Here is a 21465-nt window from a genome sequence, read left to right on the forward strand (position 1 = left end):
TGGCCATTACAGTACATAACCCTAACTGTACACAGCATTACCGTACATAACCCTAACTGTACACAGCATTACAGTACATAATCCTAGCTGTACACAGCATTACCGTACATAACCCTAACTGTTACATTGGGAATTACAGTACATAACCCTAACTGTTACATTGGGCATTACAGTACATAACCCCAACTGTACACAGCATTACAGTACATAACCCTAAATGTACACAGCATTACAGTACATAACCCTAACTGTTACATTGGGAATTACAGTACATAACCCTAACTGTTACATTGGGCATTACAGTACATAACCCCAACTGTAACATTGGCCATTACAGTACATAACCTCAACTGTTACATTGGCCATTACAGTACATAACCCTGACTGTACACAGCATTACCATACATAACCCTAACTGTTACATTGGGCATTACAGGACATAACCCTAACTATTACACCAGTCATTACAGTACATAACCCTAACTGTTACATTGGGCATTACAGTACATAACCCTAACTGTTACATTGGGCATTACAGTACATAACCCTAACTGTTGCATTGGGCATTACAGTACATAACCCTAACTGTACACAGCATTACAGTACATAACCCTAACTGTTACATTGGGCATTACAGTACATAACCTAACTGTTACACCGGGCATGACAGTGCATACCCCTAACTTCCATCATACTGGCCAGTGGAGGATGGCCTCCTGTTCTATATCTGTGTTTCTCCTGAGATTTCTTCTCATTGGGTTTTTTTTTCTCACCACCATTTGAATGTTTTTCTTCCTACTGGAGATTTTTTCACCACAGTTGTTCACTTTTTGTGGGTTTAGTCCCAGTTTTTTTCCCAGTTATCCTTTCCATTTCCTCTCTAAAGCGTCTTTGTGTCAGTGTCTTTGTTAAAAGCGCTATACAAATAAAATGAGATTAAATTGCACGCTCAAACAGGTGTCCAGGGCCTGTACAATGTTGACTCATGCTGCGTGAAGTTTGTTATGTATGAAAAGCATCCTTACCTCAATCATTCAATCAATTTTTATTTGTATAGCGCTTTTAACAAAGGAGCTTTGTCACAAAGCAGCTTTACAGAGAACCGGCCCCCTAAAGAGTAAGCCTAGGGCAACAGTGGCAAGGAAAAACTCCCTGACTGATAGCAGGAAGAAACCTTGAGCAGAACCGGACTCAGAGAGGGAACCCATCTGCCGCGGGCAGGCACCGGTTTGTTATGGAAAGTCAACAGTGGCAGGACGCGGGGGTGCCCAGCTGGTCTAGCTGGTCTAGGGCTGGAGCTCCGGAACGGGGGGGGGGGGGGGGGTGCTCAGCAAACTTGGGCTAGAGCTCCGAGCAGGTGCCCAGAGCCGAGGAAAATGAGAAAAAAAAAACATTGTTGGGGGTTCAAAAGGTAGATTAGCAAGCAGAGCAGAAGAGACAGAGGTGCCTGCGTGCAATAAGGAAAACCCCGGCAGAATAAGGCTATAGCAGCATAGCTATACCTGACCTGGATCCTGCTACTTTTCATTCAGGAGATCAGTACAGTAAGAAAACACACCATGAGCAGAAGGATTCATGACCTTTGCACAATATTATGTTGTTTAACGTTGGATTTCTCTCAGAATCCCTTGGCCTCTCTCGGTGATATATTTTTATACTGTGTAAAACTGCTTTGGTGGGTTAACCATATAGATTTGTGTGAAATAAACTAATCTTTAATATTTTACTTTTCTATTTTCCCAAAGATTGAGACATACATATGTACATATTTATGCATGCAAGCTATACACCGTGACATGCTGTGAGCATCCTAGATTATTATCCTAGAATGGCATGCCTGTGCCATAACCCCCCCGATGAGATGTATGTTGATATTGATATTACTTTTTGCACTATGAGCTGTGTCAGAGAGTTGTCTGCTATAATATTCCCCTAAACAATTCAAAAGAAAAGAAACATTTTGATGCCTTTCATTTATTCCAGAGCTAATGCTAATTAAGCAGTTTGTGCAATACATAACTTCAGGACATTATTAAAGATGTTTTCATTGTTATATATCAAGGTGTACAGGTGTTTCACACATTCCTTTTATGTTGTAGTGTTTGTGATAGCTGGAGTGATGTACTCTATTTTTAAGTGGTACTGAAACAAAAGTGACATGCCTTTAACCATCAGACTGATGAACAGTATGGCATCTTTCTCTGAAAATAATCTCCAACCTTTAAAAAATAATTGTGAAAATACAGTCTTAACCCCACACAGGTTTATTGAAAGTTCATTCTGAGCCCTTGTATGTATTTTAAAATACAATGTATATTGTATTTTAAGTTTGTTTAGCTGGGTATTCATTTCAAATCCTCACCTGGGCCTGCTTCTGTCTTCTGCCTTTTCTCAATAGATCCTGTATTATCCAAGTCCAATAGGAAGATTCCCACTGGGGCTGTCTCTATATTCCCAGGTAAAGGGAGCGTTCAAGATGACTAAGAAAGTGAAGTGCAAAAAAGGAAGCTTCAGTTGAAACTCTGTTTTTCTTAATCATTCCCCGTTTCTCCTCATGAATGTGCATGGTGGGGATGAAATCAAATTGATGCACTTCTTTTGAATGTGCTCTTTATTATTTTGAAAAACACAAAACACCTTATTTATACATAACAGAAAAAATAACAGAGGCATAATATGAAAGTAACTGACACCCTCATTTATAAGAACTTTAATGCCGTTGCCTCTTCAGAAAGTCATTAGCTACTCAGAAGGAACTGGACTGAAAGCAATACTGCAAGTCTTCAGTTATGTCTGAAATACAGTGTTCGTAACTTCCATTAACACACAGCATTTGTGACTATTTCACAGTGATACCTATTGTCCGAGGGTTTGACAGAACATACTGAATTCAGATTTTAGGGATGAGTTCCTCCAGTATATTATAGCGTATATCTAGTAAACACTACTTGTGTGTTTTATTCTGTCTTCCTGCAGGAAGCAGTCTGTTTGGCCCCCCGGGCAATGCCTCGGGCTCCTCAGGGGGCAGGGAGAACGGAGGCGCAGCCAAGCCCCAGGCGGCCCCCACCCAGCCCGCCTCGGCCGGGCTCTTCGACGACGAGGACGACGACGAAGATTTCTTCAGCGGCAGCACTCTGAAAAAGTCCGCTTCTGGTGAATATGAGTCAGCCACCCTGGAGTCAGCAGAACGCACGTCTTTTACATGCTTCCCACTGCATTCATTTATCACCTCATCTGCTTATCAGCGAATTTCACAGGCCTGTGACAGTGCTGCTCATGCTCTGCTCACGTGCTTAAATATGAAGTCTGGTGCGTATGGTGTCCACTCCTAACGAGGAGGAATTAATTAAGGGTGGATCCTGCAGATATGCATGGTTCTGCAGGAGATATGGAGGGCGATAAGTGGGCTTTGTACCTGACCGTTACATGTAATGTAGAAATCTATAGGAGCAGGTTGATGGGCTGCAGCAGGATTGTTCATGAGAGAATTTGATCTGCTCCTCAGTCTGTGTATTTGGCTCCTCTGTCTGTGATCTGCTCTTCAGTCTGTGTGATCTGCTCCTCAGTCTGTGTGATCTGCTCCTCAGTCTGTGTATTTGGCTCCTCAGTCTGTGTGATCTGCTCCTCAGTCTGTGTGATCTGCTCCTCAGTCTGTGTATTTGGCTCCTCAGTCTGTGTGATCTGCTCCTCAGTCTGTGTATTTGGCTCCTCAGTCTGTGTGATCTGCTCCTCAGTCTGTGTGATCTGCTCCTCAGTCTGTGTATTTGGCTCCTCAGTCTGTGTGATCTGCTCTTCAGTCTGTGTGATCTGCTCCTCAGTCTGTGTATTTGGCTCCTCAGTCTGTGTGATCTGCTCTTCAGTCTGTGTATTTGGCTCCTCTGTCTGTGATCTGCTCTTCAGTCTGTGTGATCTGCTCCTCAGTCTGTGTGATCTGCTCCTCAGTCTGTGTATTTGGCTCCTCAGTCTGTGTGATCTGCTCTTCAGTCTGTGTATTTGGCTCCTCAGTCTGTGTGATCTGCTCCTCAGTCTGTGTGATCTGCTCTTCAGTCTGTGTATTTGGCTCCTCAGTCTGTGTGATCTGCTCTTCAGTCTGTGTGATCTGCTCCTCAGTCTGTGTATTTGGCTCCTCAGTCTGTGTGATCTGCTCCTCAGTCTGTGTATTTGGCTCCTCAGTCTGTGTGATCTGCTCCTCAGTCTGTGTGATCTGCTCCTCAGTCTGTGTATTTTTCATTGTTCTTGTTAGACATTTACCGCTATTCCTGGAGAACTAGCCTTCCTTTAGTGCCTTCTGTCCTGGGCCTTCTTTAGGCCTTCTTTAACCTAAAAAAGGCCCAGGAGAGTTCCTTTAGTCTGTGGATAAACACAACACGTGTCTCATGGAGGTTGTGTGTTTCTTTTCTGCTGTAGCTGGGTTTGAGAAACCCAAACAGAAGAAGGTGGATTTGTTCGGGGGGGTCGAGGACGACGACGACGATGAAGACGGAGACATTTTTGGAGCGAGCTCGGGCGCTCCGCCCTCCAGACCGAGCCCAAAGGAGGCAGCTAAGGAGAATACTCCCCCTGCACCTGAGAAAAAGGTAAAGGTCGGCCTCTGAGAGGCCCGTCTGCTCACCACGTCGCGTTGCCAGACCGGCGGGTTTACTGCAGGGAAAACAGGATCAGTTTAACTGTAATCCACCCATACAGAATCAAGAGCAGCCAGCAGGATCAGTTTAACTAAGCTATTGATTAACTTCGAGCAGCCGAAGCATTTGCTTGCTAATCCTTGCGTGCCTCAACACAGCAAAGACCTGCAATAGCGATAGGGCTTTGGGGCGGGAGGGGGGGGGGGTACAGAAATGGGTGGGGAGAAAAGACCAATTCACGATTTGCTATTTGATTTTTGCTTCTGCATACTGTATGTGCAACGCATGGCTGTTAGTCTCAGAGAATATATGCCGACTGGGCTTATTTTAAAATACTTTTTCTAAAGAAAGCCAAAGGGAACTGAAAGGGCAGCACTGAGGAGAGGCTGTTGCTGCCAGAGGAGCAGGAGCTTTGATGTTACGCTCTGCTCTGTGCTGAGGCTGAATTGGTATTAATTCTGAGGCACACTGGCAGTCATGCTTTTACACCGAGCTTGCCATGCTGAGGCTGATTTTGTAGGTTTCAGTTACACATGAGTCACACGTGTTCATATTCAGTTTGTGACTGTTCAGGAGTGTTAATATTCATGGTTTGCGACTGCGTTCAGCTATGTTAATATTAACGGTTTGTGACTGTGTTCAGCTGTGTTAATGTGAATGGTTTGTGAATGTGTTCAAGTGTGTTAATATTAACAGTTTGTGACTGAGTTCAGATGTGTTAATGTTCAGGTTTTGTGAATGTGTTCAGCTAAGTTAATTTTCATGGTTTGTGATTGCATTCAGATGCCTGCAGGGGCCATTTCTATGTTTGGACCCGGTACCAAGAACGTCCTAGTCGAGGGTCTGAAGAGACGTCAGCCCTCCACCAACGAGGATTCGGAGAAATCAGAGGAGGTAGCTGACCGTCCACTAATCATCTCTGCTGCTCTCTTTCCTCTTCCTCCCTCTCTCTCTCTCACTCACAGTCTGATTGACAAGGTGAAGCTAATCCATGATTAATTAACTTGTGTTGTCTATTGCTTTGAGACGGTATCCGGGCCTGATGTTGCCAAACCGTCACCTAAGCCTGCCGTTGCCAAACCATCACCTAAGCCTGCCGTGAAGCCCCAGAGTGGAGGGCTGTTCTCTGATGATGAAGACACACAGGTTAGACTCACTCTTTCACCCTGTTACCTGCAGTCACAACAGCATCAGAGTTAAGTGGAGTTATTGGTGCTTCATCGCACCTAATGTTTGAGAAGGCATATCAGACCTGTCCATGCTTTTGGGGCATTTTGTCCAAGAAGTCTGTGTGTGTGTATTAGCCATATAGCCAGCCTATTTGAGGCTGGACATTTCTGACTATGGGTTTCAAATGAAATAAACACAGTTAGCGTGCATGAACATGTTATTGTGCAATCCACAGAGCTGGTTAATATGAATATATTCATATATTCTCTGAGATTTATGCATAAACGACGAAAGGTCTGCAGTGGAGGACATGTGAACTGTGAGCCGTAACTGCCTGCTTGTTCTTGGTGGTTATGAACTGTTACACCCCATTTCATCATCAATAAATATCATTAATCTCCTCAACATTCACAGATCTTTCCTTCTGCTGCTAAGTCTCAGACGAGGCCTGAGCCTGCTGTCCAAAGCAAACCCAGCAAAGCTCCGCTTTCTATATTCGATGACGAGGAAGGGGAGGTAGGCCTGGCCAATGAGTTTGCTCAGCCTGTGCTGGGACAGTTTGAGTGGCCTTTGCAGATGTCTTTGCAGAATAAATACTGCACTAGAAGGTGAGTGAATAGCAGTGATTGTCATTTGCTTCATTGCTTTTTTCACTGAACGGTCCTTTGTCTTTCAGGATCTGTTTTCGACTGCGCCCACTAAATCCAAATCGAACCAGGGAAAAAGCGTTTCAGTGCAGAAGCCCAGCAAGCCGGGCTCCAGCGCCCTGTTCAGTGATGATGAGGTAAACCCTTCTGCCCAAACGGGCGTACCCTTACTACTAATCAGCTAACGCTAACCTTTCTGCCCAAACGGGCGGACCCTCACAGCTAATCAGCTAACGCTAACCCTAACCCTTCTGCCCAAAACGGGCGTACCCTCACAGCTAATCAGCTAAAGCTAACCCTAACCCTTCTGCCCAAAACACACGTACCCTCACAGCTAATCAGCTAACGCTAACCCTTCTGCCCAAACGGGCGTACCCTTACTACTAATCAGCTAACGCTAACCTTTCTGCCCAAACGGGCGGACCCTCACAGCTAATCAGCTAACGCTAACCCTTCTGCCCAAACGGGCGTACCCTTACTACTAATCAGCTAACGCTAACCCTAACCCTTCTGCCCAAACGGGCGTACCCTTACTACTAATCAGCTAACGCTAACCCTAACTCTTCTGCCCAAAACACAAGTACCCTCACAGCTAATCAGCTAACGCTAACCCTTCTGCCCAAACGGGCGTACCCTCACAGCTAATCAGCTAACGCCAACCCTTCTGCCCAAATGGGCGTACCCTTACTACTAATAAGCTAACGCTAACCCTAACCCTTCTGCCCAAAACAGGCGTACCCTTACTACTAATAAGCTAACGCTAACCCTAACCCTTCTACCCAAAACGGGCGTACCCTTACTACTAATCAGCTAACGCTAACCCTAACCCTTCTGCCCAAAACGGGCATACCCTCACAGCTAATCAGCTAACGCTAACCCTTCTGCCCAAAACGGGCGTACCCTTACAGCTAATCAGCTAACGCTAACCCTAACCCTACTGCCCAAAATGGGCGTACCCTTACTACTAATCAGCTAACCCTAACCCTTCTGCCCAAAACGGGTGTACCCTCACAGCTAATCAGCTAACGCTAACCCTTCTGCCCAAAACGGGCGTACCCTCACAACTAATCAGCTAACGCTAACCCTAACCCTTCTGCTCAAAACGGGCGTACCCTCACAGCTAATCAGCTAACGCTAACCCTAACCCTTATGGGCGTACCCTTACTACTAATCAGCTAATGCTAACCCTTCTGCCCAAACGGGCGTACCCTCACAGCTAATCAGCTAACGCTAACCTTAACCCTTCTGCCCAAAACACACGTACCCTCACAGCTAATCAGCTAACGCTAACCCTTCTGCCCAAATGGGCGTACCCTTACTACTAATCAGCTAATGCTAACCCTTCTGCCCAAACGGGCGTACCCTCACAGCTAATCAGCTAACGCTAACCTTAACCCTTCTGCCCGAAACGGGCGTACCCTCACAGCTAATCAGCTAACGCTAACCCTTCTGCCCAAAACGGGCGTACCCTTACTACTAATCAGCTAACGCTAACCCTAACCCTTCTGTCCAAAATGAAAATACCCTCACAGCTAATCAGCTAACGCTAACCCTTCTGCCCAAAACGCGCGGTCGGTGACCCTGTTTATTTCACAGAACATTAAATTCACACTGTATGTAATGCTCCCATCTGTGGTTTGTGTAGTCACTGGCTAGTTTTCTATTATTCGGCAGGCAGTGACAAAGTCTCCTGCTAAATCGGAACACGTCATGGCAGCTCCCTGAAGCCTGCATCTGTGAACTTAATCTTTTATAATTAACATTGTTATTAAGTCCCAGTCCAAGAAAATTATGGAATGTGGACTAGTAGAATTTTTATTCAGATTTCACCAATATTATAGCCAATCGTAAGTCAAAGTCACATGTAGAAAAGTATAAATAATACCGTTTGTGTACTGGGGGGAAAGTGAGCCTGGTACAGTCAGCCAGTGTGAAATTATTAGCCTGGTTCAGATCAGACAGTCCAGCTCTTTGCATGGTCTTCTCCTGGGAGCAGCAGGATCAGTGGATGAGCAGCAAACCAAGCCAGGTCAAGCCTGATGTGAAAACAGGCATGCGAGGCAGCAACAGCGCCCCCTCCAGTCTGCCCAGCGCTAGAGCTGCTCCAAAAGACAGCCTGTTTGACGAGGACGATGGTGACCATGACCTCTTCACCGCCACCAAGGAGACCAGGTACTGCTGACATTTAAGGACACAAGGTCGTATGGTGCTGCTATTTACTCTGTTTCTAAAAGCGCTTGCAGCTGTCATTTTTATTGTTACCAACAGCACGGAAGAGCAAATGTGTATGTTGTTTGTCTGATTGCGTAAAGAGTTTGGGGTTAGGGGTCAGAAGTGAGATTCCAGTTTCTGTCAGGGGTTGAAGAATATGCCATGGTCAACGTGTACTGAGGAAATAAGTTAATATGTTACAAGACAAACCGCAAGCAAACCGTAGCTTTCCCTTTGTCCGTACAGTAAGAAGAAGTCCCAGAGAGTGTCTCTACTGTTTGAGGAGGAAGAGGAAGATGAAGAAGGCAGGAGTTCCCTCTTTGGTTTCCAGCCACCAGCCACAGAAAGCAGTGCCCCTGATGTGAAAGTACGCTCTTTTTCACACATTTTTGTCTCGTGTTTTATTTTATTTGGATTCCCCTTAGTTGTACCATAAGCAGCAGCTGCTCTTCCTGGGGCAGCTCGGATGATACTGAGCAAACGCAGGAAGGGGCCCTGGAAAGGGCGTTGGCCCAGAGTGGCTCTGATAACCAGCCCTGATTGTGCAGCATTCGGTGTCCTCAGTGTGGAGCATTCGTGTCCTCAGTGTGCAGCGTTCGGTGTCCTCAGTATGGAGCATTCGGTGTCCTCAGTGTGGAGCATTCGTGTCCTCAGTGTGCAGCGTTCGTGTCCTCAGTGTGGAGCATTCGTGTCCTCAGTGTGCAGCGTTCGTGTCCTCAGTGTGGAGCATTCGTGTCCTCAGTGTGCAGCGTTCGTGTCCTCGGTGTGCAGCATTCGTGTCCTCAGTGTGCAGAATTCGTGTCCTCAGTGTGCAGCATTCGTGTCCTCAGTGTGCAGCATTTGGTGTCCTCAGTGTGCAGCATTCGTGTCCTCAGTGTGCAGCATTCGGTGTCCTCAGTGTGCAGCATTCGTGTCCTCAGTGTGCAGCATTCGGTGTCCTCAGTGTGCAGCATTCATGTCCTCAGTGTGCAGCATTCGTGTCCTCAGTGTGCAGCATTCGTGTCCTCAGTGTGCAGTGCCCATACTTCCAGCCTCTCTGCAGTGAATGGACCGTGAGTCCTCTCTCTCACTGTCTCTCTCTCTCTCCCCCCCGTCTCTCTCTCTCTACCCCCCCCCTCTCTCTCACTCTCTCTCTCTCTCTCTACCCCCCCCCCCTTTCCCCTCTCTCTGTCCCCCCCCCCCCCCGTGTAGGTTTTGTCTCCAGACTCCAGGCCTCCCTCCGATCTGGGCAAACAGGAAGAGGAAGGCGTGCATGGCACATCGGCGCAGAGCTCGCCGCAGGGAAGTGAGGAGCCCATAAAGAAGCTGTCAGGGGCCGTCGGCCTGTTTGGAGAACAGAAAGAGGATGCAGCCAAGGTAGACCTCAGCCCTCAAACGCCCTCAAACAGCAGCTCAAACCTGCCTCTAAATGCCCTCAAACAGCAGCTCAAACCTGCCTCTAAACGCCCTCAAACAGCAGCTCAAACCTGCCTCTAAATGCCCTCAAACAGCACCTGAAACCTGCCTCTAAACGCCCTCAAACAGCAGCTCAAACCTGCCTCTAAACGCCCTCAAACAGCACCTGAAACCTGCCTCTAAACGCTCAAACAGCAGCTCAAACCTGCCTCTAAATGCCCTCAAACAACAGCTCAAACCTGCCTCTAAACACACTCAAACAGCAGCTGAAACCTGCCTCTAAACGCCCTCAAACAGAAGCTCAAACCTGCCTCTAAACACACTCAAACAGCAGCTCAAACCTGCCTCTAAACACACTCAAACAGCAGCTGAAACCTGCCTCTAAACGCCCTCAAACAGAAGCTCAAACCTGCCTCTAAACACACTCAAACAGCAGCTCAAACCTGCCTCTAAACACACTCAAACAGCAGCTGAAACCTGCCTCTAAACGCTCAAACAGCAGCTCAAACCTGCCTCTGAATGCTCAAACAGCAGCTCAAACCTGCCTCTAAACTTACAATTTTAATTTGAAACACAAGGTTGGACTTCTATAATATTTCATTGCTCCTTATACATACCCTCACAAGGCTTGCTGACTTTATGCCATCATCTTCAGTGGTGTATGGTTTGGACAAAAAATGAAGTGTGCTTTTTTTGAGTTGCATATTTTTGTGTCTGGTTTCCATGGTTTCCTTAAAATAGCCAACCAAGAGTCCTCTGGAGGACCCAGACAAGGATGACTTCCTGTATAAGGACAGCCCTCCTCCCATGGAGGAAGAGCCCAGAGCCAAGAAGAATGTTGTGAGCCTGTTTGACGACGACGAAGATGATGAGGAAGTAGAGGAGGCTGTGTCTACTTCCAGCCAGCCAGCTGCTAAGAACACGCTCAAGGTTGAGTATTTTAGATTTAACAGCTTTCAGATATTCCACTCTGCTGTCTCCCCGCACAGAAACATTCAGATTTGATGAACCTTCTGAAATTTACGTAAGGGGGTGTGACAAAGTACAGTACAATGTTCAAGCGGCATTCAGAAGAACCATTAACTGCTACCAGCTAGAACCTCCTGTTGTAAAACCCTTTAAGTACCTACAGGTTTTTCAGCTAGACATGGTCTACCATTTGGTTGAGCAAACAGAAAGAAGGACAGAGTCTTGTAGGAGATGACCATCTAGTTTCTGTGTAATCTGTGGTCCATGTCCCCAGCCACTATTTCTTTACGCTCTGCAGTCCAGAGCTGATCCGAACTAGCACATACAGACTGCAGGCACCCAAATGACTAGAGCAGTGGCATAAGGTACCCTAGCAACTGAAACTTCCCTTAGTAATGCCTCAGCCAATCCCCAGCCACAGCTGGCTCTGGCACAGCCAGGATTAGTTTATGGACTATGAGGCCAGCAGTAAGGCTCTAGTGAAATAGCAGTTTTAAAAGATAATATAAGATATGGTAAAGATGAGACATGACCCTGACCCTAACCCTATCTAGGATGCCAAAAGACTTATGGGACTGGTGGAGAGGTAAATTCTGTTTGCTAGCAGGTGAAGTGTGTTTTGTCGTCCCTCCTTTAGGCCCAGGAGCAGAGGACCCGCACCAAAAGCACCCGGGTCTTCCAGGATGAGGAGCTGCTCTTCACCCAGAAACTGCAGAAGGACAACGACCCGGACGTGGACCTCTTCTCCACATCCGTGAAACCCACCGTGAGGAGCCGCCAAAATCTAGAGCATTGTAAAGCAGGAATCTCAGAATGCAGGTTCAGCTCCAGTCCAGTTTCTGCAGGTGTCTGTGGTTTCCTTACAATCACCAGCCAGTTCAGTCTTTGCAAAGGAGGCGTTGCCTCCTTAGAAATTCAAGGACTGGCTAAAATGTAAAGTGCAACAAAAACCTGCTGACAGTGTGTCCCTAGAGTACCAGGACTGAACCTGAGATCCCTGCTCTAACTCGTCTCTGCTGGCGTATCTGCACTGCATTCTTGCCAGTCTTGTGTCTGTTTTCCCTGCTGATCTCTTCTCATTCTCCATTTGGTAGGGGGTCTTGGCATCGATGCAACTGTGCCGTTTATGTACGCAAACCCAAACATAAATACGCATCATTCGCTGTATAATGTGCTAACATGGAACAGCACTGTGATTTTAGACAGACTGACAGATTTCTCAAGCAGTTTTACAAACCGGCTGTGGTCCCCCTTTTTAGAGAGGTTAACATTGCCAAACACCCAGAAGGAAGAAAAGTAGAGCTGCAGTTTCCATCAGTGTCCAGTGCATTCTTTGACTATAGTGTTTGGAATGTGCCTCCTTCTGAATCTTCATCTATTAACTGCTTCTGATGAGATTGTTTTACGTGAAAAAGGATGCGCTTACTCCAGGGAATTTGGTGGAATGATTTATTCAGATTTAGATTAAATGCTCCCCTTGCCTTGTGTTGAATGATACAGTGTGCTTTGTCTGAGGTGGTGAATAAAGATGAGCATTTTAAGAGGTGTGTCATTTTCCCAAGGTAACTATCAAGTCTTGAAATATCGATGTGCTGGTAATGCAGGTGCGGCCTAGTGCAGTGAAGCCAGCAGGCCCCATGCTGTTCAGGGAGGATGCTAGCGCAGTGAAGCTGGCAGGCCCCACGCTGTTAGGGGAGGACACTAGCGCAGTGAAGCTGGCAGGCCCCACGCTGTTAGGGGAGGACGCTAGCGCAGTGAAGCCAGCAGGCCCCACGCTGTTCGGGGAGGACACTAGCACAGTGAAGCCAGCAGGCCCCACGCTGTTAGGGGAGGACACTAGCACAGTGAAGCCAGCAGGCCCCACGCTGTTCGGGGAGGACGCTAGCGCAGTGAAGCCAGCAGGCCCCACGCTGTTAGGGGAGGACGCTAGCGCAGTGAAGCCAGCAGGCCCCACGCTGTTAGGGGAGGACGCTAGCGCAGTGAAGCCAGCAGGCCCCACGCTGTTAGGGGAGGACGCTAGCGCAGTGAAGCCAGCAGGCCCCACGCTGTTAGGGGAGGACGCTAGCGCAGTGAAGCCAGCAGGCCCCACGCTGTTCGGGGAGGACGCTAGCGCAGTGAAGCCAGCAGGCCCCACGCTGTTCGGGGAGGACGCTAGCGCAGTGAAGCCAGCAGGCCCCACGCTGTTAGGGGAGGACGCTAGCGCAGTGAAGCCAGCAGGCCCCACGCTGTTAGGGGAGGACACTAGCACAGTGAAGCCAGCAGGCCCCACGCTGTTCGGGGAGGACGCTAGCGCAGTGAAGCCAGCAGGCCCCACGCTGTTAGGGGAGGACGCTAGCGCAGTGAAGCCAGCAGGCCCCACGCTGTTAGGGGAGGACGCTAGCGCAGTGAAGCCAGCAGGCCCCACGCTGTTAGGGGAGGACGCTAGCGCAGTGAAGCCAGCAGGCCCCACGCTGTTAGGGGAGGACGCTAGCGCAGTGAAGCCAGCAGGCCCCACGCTGTTCGGGGAGGACGCTAGCGCAGTGAAGCCAGCAGGCCCCACGCTGTTAGGGGAGGACGCTAGCGCAGTGAAGCCAGCAGGCCCCACGCTGTTAGGGGAGGACGCTAGCGCAGTGAAGCCAGCAGGCCCCACGCTGTTCGGAGATGAGGAAGACAACATTTTCACCGCCAAACCCAAAGCGGTAAAACGCATCCTCCTGTGGCCGGGTCTCCAGATCACCAGAGAGCATCACAGCTACACAAAGATAATCAACTTGTGCTGACAATTCCCACTCTTTTATTTATGTCATCACCTGTATTTGCTATTGTTCTCTGTATGTACCCCAGACAAACTTTAACATGCTGTACTATTTTGTAAAGTAGATTTAGTCTACTGTATTACATTTTTATATAGTTATACGGTAGTTATTATTCACTTTTCCTTTTGAACAATGGCTGATTGGTTTCTTTATTTGGAAACATATTTGAATATAAAGCCCTTCAGAAATTTTATTTATCAACACAGTATTTTTTTATGCAGGCTTACTACATGAACAGTTTCTCCTTTTAGATGTTTTATTTAAAGCATATGTTTGGATTGTGCCACGCGCCACACAGTGGGCTAACATCATCTGCCCTGAAGGTTATCAGCAGTCCCTGTACTATTCTCTGCAGCTGGTGAGGGTGTAATATTCGTCTATTGGGCCAGAAAGCCTATGGATTTTAGAGCAGCCATTTCAGCCATCAACCGCTGATTTAGTCCAGAAACAGCAGGTGGCTGACTTCCGGTTCAAATAGTGGTTTCAGTCTGGTGCAGTAATTACAAGTTGAGGCGCAGGCAGGATCAGCAGGTGCCACAGCCCGCTTGGGCTGGGATCACCGTCTCCATGTGAAAGTGAAGCATCCATTTAAATGGACGTTGGCAGGGCGATTTGAAATGGACGTCTTTGCGAACTTTCACGTTATTTTCCTCTTGACTCTTGTTTTCATCTGAAGAAAGTAGCAGAGAAGCCTAAGAAAGAGGAAGCCCCCGCCCAGCAAGCCCCCATCCAGCGAGCGAGCACACCTGTGTCTACAGACGCTCAGGTGAGTTACTGATTGATAGCTGTTCAATCACAATGGATCACTTTCACTTAATGTGCTGTTTTAAGTTTTCATTCATAAGTAGTCCAGGTCAAATATCTTGCACTGTACAGTTAAACATTTTCCTTGTCAAGACAAATGAGTCAACTGCCTTTTGGTCATAATTACCTTTTCTAATACAAAGCTTTTTCTGTTTAAAATATGGGAGTCTGTCATTAATGTGTTGTTTAATGTCCATAATGCGATATTCAGTTGTGGTTAGAGAATACTAGACTTCATCAGAAACTGGAGGTGACTTTCTGACACTGCACAAGGAGCTAAACTCAAATAAGCCTCCCTCTCAATAACTTACATTTTAGAGAACACTCTTATCCAGCTTGCATTATTTATGCAAACAAACCCTTTATACTGCTAGGAATTCACTGGAACAGGTATATCCCAACCGGGAACTGAATCTACAGCCTTTGGAAGTGAAAGCCCTGTTCCCTAACCATTATACTACACTTTCCCTAACCATTATACTACACTTTCCCTAACCATTATAGTACACTTTCCCTAACCATCATACTGCACTTTCCCTAACCATTATACTACACTTTCCCTAACCATTATACTACACTTTCCCTAACCATTATAGTACACTTTCCCTAACCATCATACTACACTTTCCCTAACCATCATACTGCACTTTCCCTAACCATCATACTACACTTTCCCTAACCATTATACTACACTTTCCTTAAGCATTATACTACACTTTCCCTAACCATCATACTACACTTTCCCTAACCATCATACTACACTTTCCCTAACCATCATACTACACTTTCCCTAATCATTATACTACACTTTCCTTAAGCATTATACTACACTTTCCCTAACCATCATACTACACTTTCCCTAACCATTATACTACACTTTCCCTAATCATTGTACTATACTTTCCCTAACCATCATACTGCACTTTCCCTAACCATCATACTACACTTTCCCTAACCATTATACTACACTTTCCCTAACCAGTATACTACACTTTCCTTAAGCATTATACTACTTTCCCTAATCATTATACTACACTTTCCCTAACCATTATACTACACTTTCCCTAACCATCATACTACACTTTCCTTCAACCTGCAGATTCAAATAACTTGCACTTGTACAGGCGACTTCCAATTGATAACCGATATTGAAGACGAGGTGCCAAGTTGTCTAACGTACACACACTGTAAGAATTGCCTGTACTTATATTATCAAAAAACAAAAGAGTCATCTTGTATTCCCAAAAAAGGCAAATGTCAGAAATAGTGTGTATCCATTTCTGGAAGCTGAAAGCTATTGACTAAGAAAAGCACTAGGTAGAAAGGTACCATGGTCAGACTGTGAATTTAAAGCTAGTAAGGAATGTTCTTGCAGTGTCTGATGCAAAGACACAACATCAGTGAGCAAGTAGCTTCTAACTACCCAGGCCTCCTTAAGCTGGTTCTGGCTGTGCTTTTCATATGGAAACGTATCAATGAATGTGCCAGAGAATGCATGAAAATATGCATTTAATTGTATATGGTGGACTCCATTGTTTTTATTTCAGTATGCCATTCCCCTGGTAACTGTTTGATTTTTGACGTACTCCGGTATGTGTTAAGTTACTGAGAGGGAGGTTTACATCGAGCCCTTGTGAAGAGTTCTATTCTAATACAAATACTTTGTCCTGGAGACAGGTGAAAACTCAGATGGGCCATTTGTTTGTAGAATTTTCATATGTAGATGTTAAAGGAATTGTTTATTATTAAGTATACACCTGTTACATTACACCTTTTATAGTGTTGTTGTATAGTGTATTGAACATAACTTATTTTATCCAATTACACAGAAACCTACAAGTCCTGTAAAATCTAAAGAACCCTCCTCACGGATTGGAAAGCTCCAAGTAAATATCTACTGCGTTAAAATTCCGCTATCTAAACTGCCTCTCGCTTCTCTAACTCATCTCTGTGAACTTCTGTCTGAAAAGGTGAAAACATTGCATGCGTTTCTCTTTCAAGCGCTTGACACAGAAGGTCAGGGATTCCCACTGATGCAAATAATCACAAATAATCATAAATGGTCCAATGTTTTTTTTTCTCAAATTTTTCTTATATTTTTAGCCAGGATGTCAGAGAAAAAGCAAGAAAAATAAAGGCTTCTGGTTTCTGATACTGGAAGCCAAAGTGCTTTTATGCATATTTTCCAATTACCCTTCCTGTGTTTTTGGGCGGCATGGTGGTGCAGTGGGTGGCACAGTCGCCTCACATCAAGGCCTGGGCCTTTCTGTGTGGAGTTTGCATGTTCTCCTTGTGTCCGCGTGGGTTTCCTCCGGGTACTCTGGTTTCCTCCCACAATCCAAAGACATGCAGGTTAGGCTAATTGTAGACTCTAAATTGCCCATAGGTATGAGTGTGTGAGTGAATGGTGTGTGTGCCCTGCGATAGTTTGGTGGCCTGTCCAGGCCTCTGGCCCAATGCACGTTGGGATGGGCTCCAGCACCCCCTGCGACCCTGCCCAGGATACGCAGGTATAGATAATGGATGGATGGACTTCCTGTGTTAGTTCAAATTGACATAAAATAAAAAGAATATTTGTGCCAATGACAGACTACTTTCCTAACCCCCAGGACCACTTTGAGTGCCAATGACAGACTACATTCCTAACCCCCAGGACCACTTTGAGTGCCAATGACAGACTACATTCCTAACCCCCAGGACCACTTTGAGTAGTAGAATTCCTGTGGAGAGCCCTGGAAGATTATCAGCGGTGGTTTGGCCTTGGTGAAGGGCTGCCTGAAGTGTACATGGCACTAGCCTGTATCTGCACTGCCTGTCCCTGACGTATTATCCTCATTCTTTCTGTGTCTCAGCTGTCCTTTCCATTCTCACTGTGTTTGTCCGGGGGGGGGGGGTGCTCTGTGTAAATAGTATATTACCCACAGGGATGTGATTGTTTCATAAAATAATTATTTGATTTCCAGACCCAAAATGTCTCCACTAGGCCAGTGGCATTTGGTTCTGTTTAACATGCTCTCCTGCTATAAGCTATCAGAGTGCAAAGGCGCTTGATGTGTGTGCTTATCAGGAGCCCAAATGGCTAAACATCACATCCCTGCATGTGAGAACCCAGGTATGCTCTCAGGTATGCACTGCTGGACTCTGTTTGGGATGCAGGCATTTAGAAGCTGTCTGAAGCACAGACCTCCTGTGGTGTGTGTGAAGCACAGACCTCCTGTGGTGTGTCTGCACGGCTCCTGTGGTGTGTGTGAAGCACAGAGCTCCTGTGGTGTGTCTGCAGCTGTGCTGTAGTTTGGCTGCAGGCTTGTGTCTCACTGCTGGTTGTGTGTGCCACGCAGGCTAACCTGGCCATTCACCCTGCTAGCCTCCTCCCGGGCGCCGTCCCTCGTCTTCCTGGGGCGGTCAGCGTTCTCCCCAGCCTGGCGCCCCCGCCCCCCCAGTCTCACCCCTCAACCCCTGTCCTGGGACAGCCTCCCAGCCCCGCCCTCGCCTCGGTGACCCAGGCGGACAGCGAGGGGGGCGTGAGCTTCGATACCCCTGCCCAGGTCACCACGCTACAGAGTGCTAACAAGGTGAGTCGCCATGACGTCAGGAAGGAGAGAGGCATTCTGGGATGTGGCTATGCTGCTTTCCCAAAATAAATGTTTTAAAAAAACTTTTTGAAAAATAAAAAATTTAATCTGTGGAACTATGAAAGTGATCTGGGCATTGCAGATTGCATTAGCTGATTGAGCAGGAGTTTATGCTGTAGCAGATGCCATCTGTCTCTGTCTCTTCTGTTGTGTCAGAGGGGGTTTAAAATACCAGGGGCTTAAATACCAGTCTGTTGTCACAGCAGTTTAGAGACTGACACAACAATCCTAATGGATGGCAGTTTGAGCCAGTCCAGGTTTCACTTGAAGCAGCCTCGTGTTCTGGGTGGAACCTGCCTGTTGATGTTATTGTATAGAGTATACCATATACCATTGCCATAACATGGCTTGGCTTAGTACTTGATTCTGATTGGTCAAGAGAGTGTCAGTTCATTATAACCTGCACTTGGAACTGTACTTCCCTCTAGGGTTTTCAACACACCTGTTCCTGGTTTTGGTTATACACTTTGTTGTACGTCGCTCTGGATAAGAGCGTCTGCCAAATGCCTGTAATGTAATGTAACATCTGCTCTGACCATCGTGGTTTTCCTTACAAATCTGGCGATGACGCACACTTCTTGAGATGTGTGTTGATGCAGTTTCTCAGCATTCTTTTGGGAGCAATTATGAAAGGTGTGTTTCTGGCTCTGGTTGCCATAGTGGAAGGTGTGTTTCTGGCTCTGGTTGCCATGGTGGAAGGTTGTTTCTGGCTCTGGTTGCCATGTTGAAAGGTGTGTTTCTGGCTCTGGTTTCCATGGTAAAAGGTGTGTTTCTGGCTCTGGTTTCCATGGTAAAAGGCGTGTTTCTGACTCTGGTTGCTGTGGTGAAAGGCGTGTTTCTGACTCTGGTTGCTGTGGTGAAAGGCGTGTTTCTGGATCTGGTTGCCATGGTGAAAGGCGTGTTTCTGGCTCTGGTTGCCATGGTGAAAGGCGTGTTTCTGACTCTGGTTGCCATGGTGAAAGGCGTGTTTCTGACTCTGGTTGCTGTGGTGAAAGGCGTGTTTCTGGATCTGGTTGCCATGGTGAAAGGCATGTTTCTGGCTCTGGTTGCCATGGTGAAAGGCGTGTTTCTGGCTCTGGTTGCCATGGTGAAAGGCGTGTTTCTGACTCTGGTTGCCATGGTGAAAGGCGTGTTTCTGACTCTGGTTGCTGTGGTGAAAGGCGTGTTTCTGGATCTGGTTGCCATGGTGAAAGGCATGTTTCTGGCTCTGGTTGCCATGGTGAAAGGCGTGTTTCTGGCTCTGGTTGCCATGGTGAAAGGCGTGTTTCTGACTCTGGTTGCCATGGTGAAAGGCGTGTTTCTGGCTCCGCAGGGTCGTGCCAGAGCAGCTGGGCAGCGGCGGCCGCAGACGCGGGCAGCCAGGCAGCTGGCGGCCCAGCTGTCTGACGAGCTCAGAGAGGAAGGCCAGGAGGAGGGTGGAGCCAGCAGGGCGGGGTCCAGCGTGGCCACGCCCTCCTCTCCTCCCACCGCGATCAGCGGAGCTCCTCCCAACCCCTCAGCCCCCAGACTGCCAATCTTCGCCCCAGCAGACAGCGAGGGCGCCAAGCCCAAGAAGCCCCCCACCTCCACCGCCACCGCTGAAGACCACCTCTTCGGGTCTGACAACCTCTTCGCCCCCATCAGCAAGCAGGCGCCCTCGCCAAAGCCAAAATCTGCAAGCCCGGAGCAACCAGCCAGGCCGGGCCTAAAGAAAGAGGAGGTCTCGGCCATCTTTGATGACCCCGGTGGAGACCTCTTCCAGACAGCCAGGCAGAAACCCGCCAAGAAGCCCAAGGCCATGCCCTTCCTGGATGAAGAGGACAACAACATTTTCGGAGTGGAAAGGAGCACCGCTGTCACGGTTACAAAAGAACCTCCCACAGAATCCAACCCCTCAAAACAGGACATTTTTCAGGTACTTCTCTTATTAATCATCAGGATTGTTTAACCATTCAGGGTTTCATTCTCCTACAGGAACAAGTCTGCATCATTTTACTGCTGGCTTCTGGTAATGATGATAGCATTTTTCACTAACACCCAGCAATATTATATCCTGAATAAGTATACAACTCCCACCAGTTTGAGATCAGTAGCTTTGTTAGAGAAATTGTCTTTATGTAAGGAGGTTATTCAGTTCCCCGGCAACATGCACTACAATGGCAACCACTTCCTTTCAGCTGGTCACCTGGCAAGCATAGTGTTGTGCCCAATACACTTTGGCCCCAAAATGTACACAAAAGCACCCTTGCGAAGGTTAGAGAATGTTGTAAGTGATACAGTGTGGATCAGGGTAAGGCCTAACCGAGTGTATGTGTGAGACATTGTGAGACTAGACAACAGGGACAAAGCTGTTCTACAGACGCCAAGTAAATCAGACTTTTTTTACCCTGTTTGTGGGCAGTTGCACTAATTCCATGACCAGCCTAGTGTTTGGCAAGGCACACAGAGCAGTGTCTGTTTCCTCCATGTGGGATATGAAGAGGATTTGCTTGTTTATAACAGATGGAACATGAACTTGTGCAGAGTCGAGGCTTACCGAAAGGGTGCCATTTCAAGTCCCCTGACTGGGGAAACCAAAAAATCGTCTTAAACCTCATCCAGAACTAAAAAGCAGATAAAAGAGTCGCCATAGAACTGTCAGCAGTCCTGCAGTACATGTTCAGAAGGTGTCTCCAAACTTTCAGACTCCTGTCAGCCATTTTTATTCAGCAAAGGCCCAATGTCCACAGAGCAGGCCTGCAGACAACTAAGCAGGATGATGCAAGTCACAAATTCACCCTCCCATCAAACGCATAAAGTAGCTATACACATAGTGACCTGTAGATATGTAGGTACGTGTGTACTTAATATGCACTTAACCACAGTGTATGCATTACAAGAATTTGAGCTTTCATGGTTAAAATGAGACCACATTTATACTATGAAATAAACAGAAGGTGTTTACCCCATGTGTGCTTGCAGGGAGGTGACTGTATGTCATTATTCCCTTTCTCCTAGGATGAAAAGCAAGAAGCTCCCAAGAAGCGGAAAGGAAAAGCTTTGGATGCGAGCTTATTTGATGATAATGTGGACATCTTTGCTGACTTGACTACCACAATAAAACCAAAAGAGAAGAAGTCAAAGAAGAAAGTCGAAACAAAATCTATATTTGATGATGATATGGGTGAGTCATTGGTCAGCAAAAATATTTGACAGATTGACAGATCCTATGCCTCACTGAATTGAACAATGTCAGAAT

General features: G+C 46.9%; 1 protein-coding gene across 4 annotated transcripts in view; it reads left to right on the top strand.

The window, feature by feature from the left end:
• washc2c (WASH complex subunit 2C) overlaps positions 1-21465 on the top strand; it is a 34723-nt gene that overhangs the window by 11101 nt on the left and 2157 nt on the right. For 3 of the 4 annotated variants that reach the window (XM_035400765.1, XM_035400768.1, XM_035400766.1), the window contains 17 exons: positions 2399-2458; positions 2977-3153; positions 4408-4577; positions 5409-5519; positions 5652-5771; positions 6210-6311; positions 6472-6579; positions 8439-8614; positions 8900-9020; positions 9845-10009; positions 10790-10978; positions 11655-11783; positions 14489-14578; positions 16446-16502; positions 17955-18188; positions 19561-20142; positions 21225-21390. In XM_035400765.1, the coding sequence (XP_035256656.1) occupies positions 2399-2458; positions 2977-3153; positions 4408-4577; positions 5409-5519; positions 5652-5771; positions 6210-6311; positions 6472-6579; positions 8439-8614; positions 8900-9020; positions 9845-10009; positions 10790-10978; positions 11655-11783; positions 14489-14578; positions 16446-16502; positions 17955-18188; positions 19561-20142; positions 21225-21390 (2757 nt within the window). The remainder of the gene's footprint in view (positions 1-2398; positions 2459-2976; positions 3154-4407; positions 4578-5408; positions 5520-5651; positions 5772-6209; positions 6312-6471; positions 6580-8438; positions 8615-8899; positions 9021-9844; positions 10010-10789; positions 10979-11654; positions 11784-14488; positions 14579-16445; positions 16503-17954; positions 18189-19560; positions 20143-21224; positions 21391-21465) is intronic. The other variant, XM_035400767.1, reaches the window with a different exon arrangement.

The sequence above is a fragment of the Anguilla anguilla genome, chromosome 18 (genome assembly GCF_013347855.1).
Source record: "Anguilla anguilla isolate fAngAng1 chromosome 18, fAngAng1.pri, whole genome shotgun sequence".
Taxonomy (NCBI): domain Eukaryota; kingdom Metazoa; phylum Chordata; class Actinopteri; order Anguilliformes; family Anguillidae; genus Anguilla; species Anguilla anguilla.